Here is a 15,084-nt window from a genome sequence, read left to right as displayed (position 1 = left end):
AGAGAATGAGTAAATTGTAGTCCAACAACCTATGGAGCTACACTAGAGGCTTATCCCCTTAAAACAACAACAACAATTTTTATTTGCACCCTGCCCTCCCTGGCCGGAGCTGGGCTCAGCGCGGCTAACATTATAAAACTAACACAGTATACAAAGAACATAAGAACATAAAAACAGGCAATCAGTTAATTAAAATACATCTTAAAATTAGTTCAGAGCAAATTAAAATATGGGCAGATGGCAGTCCATGGGTAAAATTGAGAGTGGTTAATATTCTCCAGGGCCAAATGTTATCACTGGTCTTATAAAGGACCTGTGAGCAGGCTAGGAGGCCTCTTTAATGCTTGTTCTTATACAGAAAGAAAAGAATCAGACTGAACCCCGACCAAAGGCCTGGCGGAACAGATCTGTCTTGCAGGCCCTGCGAAAGATGGCAGATCCCGCAGGGCTCTTGTCTCTTGTGAGAGAGCATGCCACCGGGCCAGGGCCATGGCCGAAGAGGCCCTGGTCAAGGCCAGTCTAATCTCTCTGGGGCCTGGGATCTTCAGGGTGTTATTATTTGCAGACCTTAAGGTCATCCGTGGGGCATACCAGGAGAGGTGGTCCCATAGGTATGAGAGTCCTAGGCCATATAGGGCTTTAAAGGTTAAAACCAGCACCTTAAACCTGATCCTGTACTCCACCAGGAGCCAGTGCAGCTGGTAAAGCACCAGATGAATGTGCTCCCATGGCGAGGACCCCGTGAGGAGTCTTGCCATGGCATTCTGCACCCGCTGGAGTTTCTGGGTCAGTTTCAAGGGCAGCCCCACGTAGATGAAAGATGTGCAGCTGGAACATCCTTGAAGAAGCACGGCTTGCCTGCAGCTATGGCGCTTTTAGGATTTCCGCCTGGTGCTGCAATCGTTTCCAGACTTTCTCGAGGAAAGCCCCATTGAACCCAGTAGGTGTACTTGAGAACATTGCCTTTCAGTACCAACCTCTAGCCATTGAAATCAGTGGGACTTATTTTTTTGTTATTATGGAAGGGTTACACTGCACAATATGAGAACAGTATCTTCACATATATGTTATTGTGAAGATTATATACTCTAAATGCATAGGCACTCACCAAAGCAGCACTTGGGGTACTCGAAATGGGAGCAAGAGATCTCTGCCGTGGAATTCTGAGAGGCCCCAGTAAGGAAGGAATAAAAAGATTACTGAGAGTAAAAAGGTAAAGGGACCCCTGACCATTAGGTCCAGTCATGACCGACTCTGGGGTTGCGGCGCTCATCTTGCTTTATTGGCCGAGGGAGCCGGCGTACAGCTTCCGGGTCATGTGGCTGGCATGACTAAGCCACTTCTGGCGAACCAGAGCAGCGCACGGAAACGCCGTTTACCTTCCCGCCGGAGCGGTACCTATTTATCTACTTGCACTTTGACGTGCTTTCGAACTGCTAGGTTGGCAGGAGCTGGGACCGAGCAACGGGAGCTCACCCCGTTGCGGGGATTTGAACCACCGACCTTCTGATCGGCAAGTTCTAGGCTCTGTGGTTTAACCCACAGCGCCACCCGCATCCCTATTAAGAGTACTATGGTGTAATAGCAGGCCATGAGCTGACATGTCCTCAGTTCAAATCTCACATCAAGTGACCCTTATGTGGTCAAAAGGGTAGGAAGCAGAGGTCAGCAATAAACTAGCAAGTTTTCATGCCCAAGGAAAGTCAGCTGTGTTATTCAAAAATGGCATCAGGAGTGAGCAGCGAAGTTGCCAAATTTATTTGATTATGAAACTCAAGATAGCCTGTGAATAAATATTGGAAGGATTTCTCCATACTGCATGAAGGTACAGCAAAATGGTGAATGAGATTTAATATAAGTGCATAGTCATACACATTGGGGTGAAAAAGAAAACCCACAACAAAACCAAAAATCTATATACGCACACCGATGAGGTCTGATTAGTCTACGACTACCCAGGAAAGATTAGTAGTGAATAGGTCACTGAAAATGTCAACTCAGTGCGTAGCAGCAGAGAAAAAGGCAAATTCTATGTCAGGAATTATAGAAAAGAGGTCAAAAAGAAAACTGCCATTGTCACAATGCCCTTATGCAAATCTGTGCCCCAGCCACATTTGGAATTTTCTTGTACTGTTCTGATCACACCATCATTAAAAAGAAAAAAGAATACTGCAGTCCTGGAAAAGATATAGAACAAAAACAAGCCAGTTGATAAGAAATGTTATCCATACAAGAAAAGGCTACACTTTTGGAATTGTTTAATTTGGAAGGGAAGGGGAGACGTGACAAAAGTTAATACTGTAAAATTATGAATGAAAGGAGAGATTTCCCTGCTCCTCTTTTAATATTAGAACTTGGGGTCATCTAAACAATTTAATTGGGAACAGGTTCAGAAAAAGAAGGCGCCTACTTTTTCAAACTATGCAGAGTTAACTCGTGGAATTAGTTGCCACAGGATGCAGTGATGGGTTTGTTAGGTCTGTACTATAGGTCTATGACCCTCCCCCATCAGCTGTAATAGCTGAACTTCCATGTTCAGAGAAACGTATATCTCTGAATAGCAAATACTGGGGACAAACGTGCAGACGCCAATTTCCTTCATGATCTGCTCCTTAGCTTTTTGGAGGCGCTTGGCCACAGCTTTTGGAGCCCTCCTCACATTTACCCTACGTGTCCTATTAAGCGAGCCACCAGTGCCTTCAGTTCCCAATTACAGCAAGCCGGTTAGTAACACTGACCCACTTTACAAGGCTGTTGTTAGGATTCTCGAGGAGAAAAACGCACCAGGAGTGCTTGGAGCCCTTGACATACGCCTGGCCAAATGCTAAGTACCATTATGAAGGAACCAATTTGTGGAGGTTATTTTGAGGGGAGGGGAGGGATCAATAATTTATGAAGGACATCTAATTTTACAACCCCGGACCCGAAGCTTTGGTTACAGGGAGCTGTGTCACCCTTCAGGCTGCATAGTAATAATGGTTGCTATTTTAAGGACTGCATCTCTCTCTCTCCATCAACTTTCTTCCTCTCTCTGTTGTCTGTACCACTTAACACAGAAGATGTGGTGTGTGTGAGTGAGAGAGAGAGAGATGGAGGAAGGGAGAGCTCTTGTCCTGATGAGAGAGCTTAGGAGTTTGGTGGGGCTGCTGTTGGCTATTCGCATGCCTCTTCTTTCCATCCTCCTCCTCCTCCTTCTCCTCCTCTTCCTCCTCCCCGAGTGAATCCGGTAGGTATGAAGGGCGGCGGCGGCGGCGGCGGCAGCAGGAGGGTAGCTCTAATTGCTTTCTCAATGAAAGATAATCACCCGGTCCCGAGGGACGCTTCCAGATTAGCACTCAACATCCAGTGATCTCAGCCCTCTCTCATCCTGCTGCCTCCATTTACAGCCCATTCAGCAGTAAGTGGATCGAAGAAAGCCGCTCACCACCACCCATTAGTGACAGCAGATCTCTCCCCACTGCTTTGGACTGACTTTCCCCCCCTTCTTCTTCACTCCCTCTCTTTCCCCTTTCCTCTCTCTCCCTCTCTTACTTAGAGGCTCCATTCACTCCGCGCTCGCCTGGGTCGCTGCTGCTGCTGCTGCTGCTGCTTTTGCTGCTGCTGCTCCTTCGCTCCCCCGCTCGCTTCCTTACGGGATACCAAAAAGAAGAAGGGAAAAAAAGTTGCAGCGGAGCGAGGGCTTTCGAAACATGAGCGAGCTGGAAGGGGACTTTGCCAAGCTCTTGCTGCTGAAGGATGAGCGGATTAAAGAGCTGGAGAAGCGCTTGTCCGAGAAGGACGAGGAGATCCAGGAGCTGAGGAGGAAGCTGCACAAGTGTCAGTCCGTGCTGCCCGCGCCCACCACCCACATCGGACCCCGCACCACCCGGGCGCAAGGCATCTCCGCCGAGCCCCAGACCTATCGCTCCTTCCACGATCTCCGGCAGGCGTTTCGGAAATTCACCAAATCCGAAAGGTAGGGACGGTGGACGACGAAAACGGAGAGGGTGTATGTGTGTTTGGAGAGGGGAGGGGGATACGTGCGCGCGTGAGCGCGTGCAGATACGTGTGTCACATTTTACACCCTTGTCTCCTCCAGCCCCAAAGTCTCCTTAAAGCTGGATGGCTACAGCCAAGTGAGGGGCGGAGTTGGGGTGTGTGCAAACCCCCTCCTCGCTCTCTGCTGCCTTTTCTCCTTGGCGGGGCTGCCGCTTCTCTCCCTCTCTCCCCCCCTCCAACCAGCCCCGCTTCCCAAGGTTAGGGGGACAAGTTTCTCAAGGGTGAAGAAAGCGGTGGAGCCTTCTTGCCCTGCCCATCACGTGCTGCCTTGGAGCGGTGCAGAAGAGTCCAATAAAATAAAAAATAAAAAATAAACCCGGGCTGACAGCAAACCCTCTCGGGCATCTGAATAGTGCGCTCTCAAAGCGTGGCAAAGTTCCTCCAGGAGTTCTTGGGGATATTTTGGAAGAGTCCTCACCCACCTCCTGTGCCCCCTCCCCTCCCCTGCTTCTCTTCTTTGCAAGCCCATCGCCTACCGGGATGAAGAGCCTCTTTTGCTCCCCATCATTTGGCAGTTGGGCTGCCCTTCTATTTTTGTTGAGCATGCCTGGATGGCCGGGCATGCGTAGTCGCGACGGTCGAAGCCGCTTGCCCTTTCCTCCCTTTGCCCTTAGAATTGGCTGCTCTCACAACGCGGGGGGGGGGGCGGAGGAGGTGTAGAGTGGGCAATCTACGTTTGGGAAATAAAAAAGGAGGGGAGAGGAAGAAATCTGGAGGGGAGGTCCTGGTGGAGAGAAGCCCAAATCCCTCCCTTTTCCTTCACCCCTTCCTTTCTCCCCCCTCTCCCGGCGCTCCAAAATAATCCCGCCTCCTCTAGCCCGTCCCTTCCCAGTCTGGTTTATGTTGCTGCTTTTTGCGAAAGAAAAAGTAAAGAAAAAGAGAGAGAGATCGTGACACCAGAGGAGCCCCATCGATCGGCCCCAGCATTAAACCCCCTGTGGACATTAGCGAGAGGAAGTACAGAGCGCATTATGAGCTTTTAAGCCGCTGGAAGTGCAGAGCTCAAAATGCATGTTGCAGGATATTGAATATCCCATTAAACGGCGTCTCTCCTTCTCCCTCTCTCACCCCACCCCGACTCTTTTCCTTTCATCATCATCATCTGTTACTCTCCTGCCTAGTTTGAATGATCATACCTTGGAGGGAGGGGAAGGATCTTAGTGAGAAAGGAGAGGTACCAGGCACGTGCTGGACACGTGTGTGTGTGTTTGTGTGTAAACTTAGAACTCGAGGGGGCCAAAGTTTTGTCTGGTAGGGATGGGACGGTTTGAGCTAGAGACTTGGTTTTCGTGCTGATGAGGATTTCAGAGTTTGTATGTATTAGAATCAGTTATAGAGTTGGAAGGGACCCCGGGCAACACAGGAATTTCAACAAAAACATCCATGACAGATGGCCATCCAAGCTCTGTTTAAAAACCTTTGAGGAAGGAGAGTCCACTACCTCTCCCACTGTCAGAAAGTTCTTCCTGATGTCCAGCTGGAATCTCCTCTCTTGCCACCTTTACTGCTGTGTCCATATTTCTTGACTTTTTTAAACTGGCCCTCAAATCTCTCTGAGACCCTTTTGCATTGTTTCTTGTGTAGAAATGTTAACCTGAGGTAGGCTCCCAGAGCGATGAAGGTGAGCAGGAGAGGTCATTGGAGTGGCCACTGTTCCAAGTATTGGGATCTGGGAAGCACAATTACCTTCCAACTACAATAGGAAACGTAAAAGAGTCCTTCTTTATAGCGCTACAATAAACTTAACTGCTCAGAATGGGCATGGCTCGTTTTCTCCTTTTTCAGGGATGATGACAGATTTAAAACCTTCCTGCATCTTCATTCACTTTAATTTACGTTTAACTGTAAGCTTCTCAGTGCAGGGACCCAACCACTTATATGCGTCTACAGTACCATGCACCTTGTTGACACTATGAAAACAATGAACAATCAGAAAAAGTGTCATTAATAAGGATTTTTTTTAAGTACTTAATGAATCATGAGTTTTAATTGATTTGCCCTTGAACAAAACAATAGGTCTAAAGGGGGGGGGCACCTATAAACAATTTTTTTAGATGATTTACACGCACTGCAGCAGACACTATCTGCTAGAAGAAGCAGTGCTTCCTGTGTGTGTGGAAAATTCCTCTTCTGTGGTAGTGCTTTATATTCATTCAAGTAATAAAAAGGTAAAGGTAAAGGATCCCTGACAGTTAAGTCCAGTCGCAGATGACTCTGGGGCTGTGGTGGCCAGCATGACTATGCTGCTTCTGGTGAAACCAGAGCAGTGCACAGAAACACTGTTTACCTTCCCGCCGGAGCAGTACCTATTTATCTACTCGCACTTTGATGTGCTTTCGAACTGCTAGGTGGGCAGGAGCAGGGACCGAGCAACGGGAGCTCACCCCGTCGCAGGGATTTGAACCGCTGATCTTCTGATCAGCAAGCCCAAGAGGCTCAGTGGTTTACACCACAGCACCTCCCGCGTCCCCCATTCAAGTAATACAGACATAATAATAATAATAATAATAATAATAATAATAATAATATTATAATGGATAAAAGTAATATATAAAGTTATTTCTATAATAAAAGAATATAAATTGCATGTTTTATTTATAAACACTGCTTGGTTACTTGAGGGGATCTTTTTTTAAATATATGAGAACGTTTTTAGTCAATTACATAAACACTGCTGACTCTTGTGACATCTGTATGTTGGCTGCAGGCCTAACCATGCTTGGAAAAAAGTTCTACTGAATTCAAGGGAACTTGCTCCCAGGTAGCCTAAACCCTATAAGAAGTTGTCTAGAACGTGGAATCAGCAAATGTGAAATAATTGTTACTGCTCTTAAATCTAGGAGAGGGAGTCTGGATGTGGGGGGGAGAAGATGAGGTTGTCTGAATGAGGAACAGTAAAGATTTGTTTCTGTTGAAAAAGAAGTTGCTGGAGTGACAAAATTACACAGCGGTCCAAGTGGTCTCTGTAAAACTGTGTTAGACACATCCCATACAAAAAAGCCAGAAGGGTGTGATTAAAAATTGGCTTCCTCACAGTGTCAACTGTGGCTTGAATGTGTGTGAGTGTGTGGGTTTGGTGTAGTTCCTTAGTTTATTTCTGTTTTTGGGTGTCTCATCTTTCAAAACGCCTGGAGTTTGGGAGGTCGGGGTAGGATTGGGGAAGGCTGTCATCATCTTTAATACACCCAGTTCGCTTAGAGGCTTTTTAATTTTTTTTTAAAAAATGGATGCACTGGCCCCTTTGCTGCAGTCACTTTTTAAAAATAAGGCTGCATTAATGACTGGGGTTATTTTATGAATTTTGAAAGTCCTGCTTCTGAAGCCACAGCTTTGCTTAAAAGAGAGCACTGTAGGTCTTTTGTGTCAAAATTAAACTGGCCTTGTAAATATAGGATTTAAGTGAGGGGTTCCATGAGACTGATATTCCCACTGGAAAAATGACTTTCAAAGAGGTTTCGCAAGGCTGTGGATGTCGCACTCCTGCACGCCTCCCCGCTCTTTCCCAAACTGGGAAACTTGTGGGGATGGAGAGTTAGTCTCAGTTCACAGAGACAGATTTATCTCTTCCATCAGATGTCAAGAGCACACATTTTTCTTCCAACATTCATTGCAATTATTAAGTCCCAACTTCCTCTTCTTTGTGGTTTACACTAGGACAGAGGGTAAATTCTCGCCGCCGCCCCCCCCTCAATGTTTGGGCTTCTGCTTTTGAATAGAATACAAGCCATGAAGTTTATTTTCAGCACACTGACTCACTGTAACAGGGAGTTATGACAAGTATAATATATGGAGATAGTAATGGTTGGAATTGAGGGTGGGAGAGATGCACAAGAACATTTAAAGGAACAGAATGTCTTTTTAGTAACAATACCACAGGCAGTTTTCTCTCTACCCCCACCCCTAAAAGATACAAAATGTTGGCTCTAAAGGTTTTTAGGATTTTTAAAAAAGTTATATCTGTGTTATTATATCGTACTATGGTTTTATAGGCTTTACTTTAAAGTATTTAAATTAAAACTAATTAATTAAACTAAATTAATACACACTTACCTGGGAGTAATCCCCTTTGAACTCAATATAACTTACTTCTGAGTAGATATGTATACAGTGGGTCTCAAACTGCCCCCTCCCATGGACCACTGGAAAGTTGCTGAGGGTCTTGGCAGACCACTTAATGATTTGTCTGCCTGTTGAAGCAATTTTAATTCCATAGTATTCAAACTCTAAGGCAATATAATACATCTATAATAAATAATTCTTTTTTAAAAAATGGAAGAAGAAATAAAAATACAATTAAAAATCAAGATGAACAGTAAGCCCACAATTTACTCGAGGGTTTGGTTCCCAGGAACCATGCGCAAACACAAAAAGGTGTAAAGCCAGGAAGACCATCTCTGCTTTTTAGCTCTCCCACCAGTTGAAGAGGAAGCTGTCTTGCATGTTGGGGCCATGCTTCAGATCACCTCCCCTTGCTCTTAGACCACCCTTCTCTCTGCTCTCGCTAGGACTCTCTGATGATGCCTGAACACACTCCCAGGGTGAGTGCAATGGCTGGTGGGACTGCCAATTGTTGTCCCCACACACACACCTCCTTTTGACGTTTTTCTACTGATTTTTTTGATTCCCCCTGCATTTTCCTGATTTATCTGTTTTTCGATTAACCACATAAGTTTGCATCCATGTAAAAAAAGTGAGCAGAAGTTACGAGTTTAGTGTATTTGGTGGGGCAAGTGGGCTAGCCCCCATCTTCTATCACAAATCCACAGACCAGTGATGGTCCACAAACCGCAGTTGAACTCTATGCGGTTAACTTCTGATGTAAGTAAACAGGAGTAAATATGCTTAAGATCAGGATGAAAGAGTATTTTCTGGATTTCTCTGCTAAAAGATGATGATAAATAGTGACAAATTAATAGTGATAGATTTAGTGCTGGGAATGGAAAGGGCCATATACTGATGGATTGAATACTAGAGATGGAAAGATGAATTGAAGAGTCCGGTCAAACACAGATCCTAAAGTATACAGAGTGAACAACAGCTGTTAAAATGGCAGGATCCTTTTAAAAATTTGTTTTACTGAAACTCCACCTTGACCTCTCTCATTGTTGGGAAAACAAATACAAATACTGTATGTTTCATTCCCACTTAAATATTATTCCTATAATATTCAAACAACACAACTTCTGTTGGGCTGAGATTTCTCTGATTACGGAGGTGATGTCTATGAAGCATTTTGGGCACATGATATTCACTTGGTAAATGCTAAGGGTTTTTTCCGGTAATAAAACAAATATATACATTAATCAAAGTCTTTATGTTGATTTATGTGTCAACACATGATATGCTAAAGGCTCCTGTGAATGATATGAAACGTTTATGGCATTTTTCAAGTATGTGATTAAATTATTGAAATAGTACCCCTTCCCTTTCCCTCCCTCAGGAGTCCAAATGCACTGCTGAATAATTTGGAGTCCCTCTGGCAATGCATAGTGCAGATTGGCCAGATTGCTTGAAAACTGTAGTGAGGAGTCTGAATCCAATAATAGGAGCTGATCTGACATTTGGGCAATGTGACAGCTGGACATTTAAGGTGTGGGGGAGCAATGCTAAAATCTGCTCACATAGCGGACTCCATGCATCCTTTTTTGCCTCGTAAGAAGTGCAAACATAAAAGATGCTGCAAAATCATAGAGTTTCCCTACGCCATGCAAAACAACTTCCTGGTTCAGAGCAATGGTCCAAATAGCACTATTCTTGATAGTACTAGATACTTCAGACTGGAGGTATCAGTTCTGTCAGGCTTCATTGATTATTTTTAGATTTCAGTAATCACTTATTTGGCCACATCAACTATCATAATAGATGGCCTGGTTCACCATTCATATTTTGTCACTGGAATATTTGATTGAGCCATCTGACACAGACAGAACTTTCGTATCAACCATTTCACACACAGTGGTTATTAATGGGGCGTGTTTTGTTTGTCCAGGACAAACAAAAAATGCACATGCATGTGTGAATTTGTGCTCAGTTAATACGATCCAGTGATCCTCGCTACTACACTTGTCACTCAATAAAATAAATCTCAACCAATTTACAGTATGAGTTCTAACACTGCAATCCTATGCAGAAATCCTTAGAAATCCAATGGGGCTTTCTCCAGGTAAATGTGTATAGGATTGCATCCTAAGTCAATTTATTGAGTAAACTTGTTTATGATTAAAAACAATAGTTTGGAAGCATTCTTTCTTAGATGTTGCATGCAAATGTTTTAGAACAGGCTTTCCCTCTTAGAAGAGGAGGGACGTCTCTTTTCAAAAGGTCATTGCAGTTTGTATAACAAGGTTAGCATTTTGTAATGATTAGCATTGTAAGCCTGGAGGCCTTGGCTCAGGGGTCAGCAACCTTTTTCAGCCGTGGGCCGGTCTACCGTCCCTCAGACCATGTGATGGGCCGAACTATTTTTTTTGGGGGGGGGGGATGAACGAATTCCTTTGCCCCAGAAATAACCCAGAGATGCATTTTACATAAAAGGACACATTCTACTCATGTAAAAACACCAGGCAGGCCCCACAAATAACCGAGAGATGCGTTTTAAATAAAACGACACATTCTACTCATGTGAAAACACACTGATTCCCAGACCGTCCGCAGGCCGGATTGAGAAGGCGATTGGGCTGTATCCGGCCCATGGGCCTTAGGTTGCCTACCCCTGTCTTGGCTCAGCCATGAAGCTCACTGCAGGACCTTGAGTCAATCACTCTCAGCCCTAACCAACTTCACAGGGTTGTTGTGAGGTTAAGGGGACTGGGGAAATCTTGAGATCCTTGGTGGAAGGAAGGGAGTAAAATCTAACAATAATAACATGTGTTAAAAAATAATAATACATTAAAAAAATCTGCTGCTTGGGCATCTTTTTAGTCAATCTTTTTTTAAAAAAGAGTTTTATCTAACAGATTAATCTATTAAGCAATAAACCCCTAATATCCACATCTTCCGTGAACTGGTTGTTCTGATTTGGCAATGGAAGCTTGGTACTTGCGTATGCTGAGGTTCTCCAACTGAGCTCTCATAGTAACTGCAGAGAGGTTTGAAAATATAATAGAAAAAACTACCCAGCAAAGAGCCTGGAAGCTAAGTTGCAAATTAAGAGGCACCCAGATTAATTGTTTATTCCAATTACTATTCTGTTTAATTCCCTCCAGCAAGGTTTTAAAGAGTTGCTTCAAAAGCTCTTCTTCGCCCTTTTAGACTAAGAAAAAAAGCTCATGTCCACAAACATAGCTTGGGATTCATAATGCAAATTATGTTACGCATGCGAACGAAAAAATGGAAAATATTTGTGACTGTCAATATGGTTTATTTCTGTTGCAAGGCCCTGGATTAGTTCTTTGCAGTATGCTATCCAGATGGGCATTATCGCATGACATTACACAAAATTCCAAAGATCAGGCATGTGCTGTGAAAAAAACACTTCCTTTGGTTCATGTGATAGTGTTGCAAGTTCTCTACTTCTGGTATGTGTGAAATGATAAACAAATCTATCATAATTGCTTGTAATTCCTGACTTTATTTACCATTAACATGAATCCTCCGCAGCCATTTCTGTTGAGAATTTTGAGAGCTGTGATGTTGTTAGTGATGAGCTGGCATCTTTGCTTGTGGCAAAATGATATATGAAGCTGTTCTCTTATCTTTTTGTTCCCCAGATTTCTGGTAGCCAAAACACACTTTCTTTCTGAATTGAAGGCACATTTCCTGTTGCACCCATAAAAAGTTTCCTTTAGCATGAAAAAAGTAAAAAGGGTTCTGAACAAACCACCCCACACTTTCACAGCAGCTTCCTGGAGCTTGGGCCACTGCTACCCTACAACAAGCAGCATTTTAAAGTGTAATAAAAAGGCAAAAACTTGCTGCCACCACAGTAGCATACCCTCAAACATTCAAAAGATGAAAATTGGGACAGATTATAATAGGGAAAACAGGGAAATGCAGATTCTCCTCCCTCCTTCTCCAAGCCTGGTAAGACCTTGCCCTGTTTTGGGAAGGAGGTGCGATGCTCTGGCAGGGTCTGAGAGCATTCCTGCTTCCTTTCCAAAGCCCGGTAAGCACTGGTGGAGGAAGAGGAGTGTGGGGGGAGCGCACCGCCCCCAGCAGCGCGACCCCAGGGTGCCATCACAGCTGCCCCCTGCCTATGCTTGGCACCCCGCCCCTGCAGGCAGCCAGCCCCGCCCCCGCCTGCTCTCCGCCACTGCCGGTAAGTTCTTGCCAGCTTCAGGAAGGAAGCAGGAGGACTATAGGATCCTCCCTGCAACCCCACCTTTACCCAGGTACCCCAGGCCCTTCTACATTTCCGGGACATTCCCAGATCAAATCAGAAGCCAAGATGGCTTCTGTATTTCTGGGGGTGCCATGGTTAAATCATGGCACTTGGAAGGTATGCGGTAGCTGCTTTTTCCTGAAACTTGAAAGCGTGGATGGGAAGTCTTTTTCTGTCTGAGGGCCGCATTGCCTTCTGGGCAACCTTCCTCGGGCCACATGCCAGTGGTGGCCCTCTCCATCCTGCCTTCAGGCAAGGAAGAGGCATTATCAGAGTTGATGGACACAGGCTAGGTCGAAAAACTCAAGGAACGTGTGAAGGAGGGCCAATGATGGCTGAGGTTTGATGAAAGGGGGTATGGCTGGGGAGTGTCCTGACGGTCAGATCGAGGCGTTTAGAGAGACACATTTGTCCCCCAGGCATGAGGTTTCCTACCCCTGCTTTAAAGGAAAGTCTGGGAGCTGTCCTTGGTGCCCCAGTAGGTTTTGTCTCTCACTCACAATACTTGAAATGTCACCTCTCCTGACATCCCACTCCACCCTGAGTCAGGAGAACCAGTGATTTTGTGTGCATTTAGTTCAGCCTCAATGTATATCTTACATAGTAAAATGGTACCTACCACTTGCTGGATCAATTGATGAACAAGTTACAGTTACCTAAGTAAGTACATAGGATGAACTTCTGCAAAAGTGTAATTGTATGCATGTTTACTCAGAAGTAAGTCCTGCTGTTTACAGTGGGACTTATTCCTTAGCCACTGTGCTTAAAATTGGAGCCTTAGCCACACAGATGCAAAGATAGTGAACCTCAGAATAGTTTGGGTGCAGGTAAGTCAGTGGTGGGGGACCTTTGGCTCTGTAGATGTTGAAGGTCTGTGACTCGCATCATACCTGACCCTTGGGTCTGCTGGCTGGGGCTACTGCGAACTGGAGTCTCATCAGGAGAACCACAAGTTCCCTTCCTTGATGTAAGAACTGGACTTCCTTACTGCCCTTTCATCAGTGTGGTGAAGGTTCTTCTTCAAATCTCATTGAGTCTTCCATTTCTGGTGGCAGCTTGAAGAAAAGTGCAAGAAATAATAATAGCTAAGCAGGAACATGTCTAAATCACAACTACTGATTAGTCATAGAATCATAGAATTGGATTATCTAGTCCAACCCCCTGGCAATGCAGGAATATGCAGTTGTCCATTATGGGAATCGAACTTGCAACATTGTTGCTGTTAGCACCATGCTCTAACTAACCAGCTGAGCTATCCTACCCCTTCTTTGAAGTGGTGGCAGCATTGACCCCTACAGAGAGGCTTACCTGGCATTATGCAGTGGACATTTTGGCACCAGATGAAGAATTTAGCATCCCAAGCTTTTCCATCTTTAGATCTTTTAGATCAGGGTGCAGATCCTTGGGCTCAGGGGCCAAAGGCAGCCTTCCAAGCCTCTCTCTCTGACCCTCAAGGCACTCCCCAGAGTTCCCTGCAAAGAGGGTTGATTGTTAAACCACTCTGGAAATCGTAGCTCTGTAAAGAGGAATATGGCTCTCCAGTCCTAACAATTCTTAGCACCCGTCACAAACTACAGTTCCCAGTATTCTTTGGGGGAATCCACGAACGCATATGAGACCTAAGCTTGGATCCAGTCTTGTGTTTTAGTTTTTATTTTTAATTATAAGACACCCGGTGTAATTTTGTTCTTGGATGATATCCAATTATTGTAGATCAAAGGCAATAAAATATATTCTTAATCTTTATTCTGGACCTCCTTTAATAATACCTTGTGTTGCAGCCTTGTTAAATGCTATAAGGAAGGGGCAATCATTTGGGGAAGGTTTGCGTATTCTTTTATGTGCTGCATTTGAATAATATATGTGTCAGCAAAAGGTCAGCAGCCTGAGGAGGAAATCTAGCTGGCAGCCAACTGTGTTAGGTAGGAGAGGGGGAAATGCACAGCATGGTGATGTCATGTTATGGGTTGTGTTATACTACATTAGGGATGGAGAACATGTGGGCCACCAGATGTTGCTGGATTGTAACTCCTATTATCCTTGACCTTTGGCCAAGTTGGCTGGGGTTGATGGGAGTTGGAGTGCGGCATCATCTGCAGGGTCACAGATTCCCTACCTCCATACTCCTTGTTTCTGGGAGGAAGGAAGGAAGAGAGAAGGAGTGGAGACAGCTCCATGAATCTTATACTGTAACTTCTAGTTCCATCTTTATTTGGGAAGTGCTAGCTATTTTAAAAACATTGCAAAGCCCTATGCATATTGAAAGTGCTATATAGCTGGCAGAAAAGGGGATGGTCATCACGAGTTTAGACGTCAATAGATTGTAGTATATATACTTTAAATTTAGAAATGTGTATACCTGAAGTGAGAAATTTAGATTTCCAAAGTGCAGCTAATTTTAGGGGTGTGTGTGAAACACAGCTCTTTGATATTAAATATCCACCCAGCCGTTGCAATTATGGTGACAACAGCCGGTAGTCTTCCCGCTCCCCCGCCCCCTTAATTAATGCTGCTTTGGTTTATTTATTTCTAGGGTGCCCTTCATACAGTCAACTGTAAAATTATACTTGAGTACTAATTTAATGTGTGAAGTTTAGGGCTGTAAAGCTTGTTTTATGCCTTGGGATAGCCAACAGTCTCTTGAAGGAGAACTTTTCTTTCTCTTTCTTTCTTTCTTTCTTTCTTTCTTTCTTTCTTTGCAGTTTGGCATAAAAATAAGGCCACAG

General features: G+C 44.6%; 1 protein-coding gene across 3 annotated transcripts in view; it reads left to right on the top strand.

The window, feature by feature from the left end:
* Positions 1 to 3,242: 3,242 nt before the first annotated feature.
* Positions 3,243 to 15,084, top strand: part of PRKG1 (protein kinase cGMP-dependent 1) — a 583,893-nt gene continuing 572,051 nt past the window's right edge. Inside the window, exons 1-2 of one of the 3 annotated variants that reach the window (XM_053388607.1) lie at positions 3,243 to 3,397; positions 3,536 to 3,955. In XM_053388607.1, the coding sequence (XP_053244582.1) occupies positions 3,690 to 3,955 (266 nt within the window). In that variant the 5' untranslated portion in view covers positions 3,243 to 3,397; positions 3,536 to 3,689. Of the gene's footprint in view, positions 3,956 to 15,084 lie in introns of all 3 variants that reach the window. The other 2 variants (XM_053388606.1, XM_053388611.1) reach the window with 2 other exon arrangements.

The sequence above is a fragment of the Podarcis raffonei genome, chromosome 5 (genome assembly GCF_027172205.1).
Source record: "Podarcis raffonei isolate rPodRaf1 chromosome 5, rPodRaf1.pri, whole genome shotgun sequence".
In the NCBI taxonomy this organism is placed as follows: Eukaryota; Metazoa; Chordata; class Lepidosauria; order Squamata; family Lacertidae; genus Podarcis; species Podarcis raffonei.
Note: the sequence above shows the minus strand (reverse complement) of the source record. Positions and strands in the feature narration are given on the sequence as shown.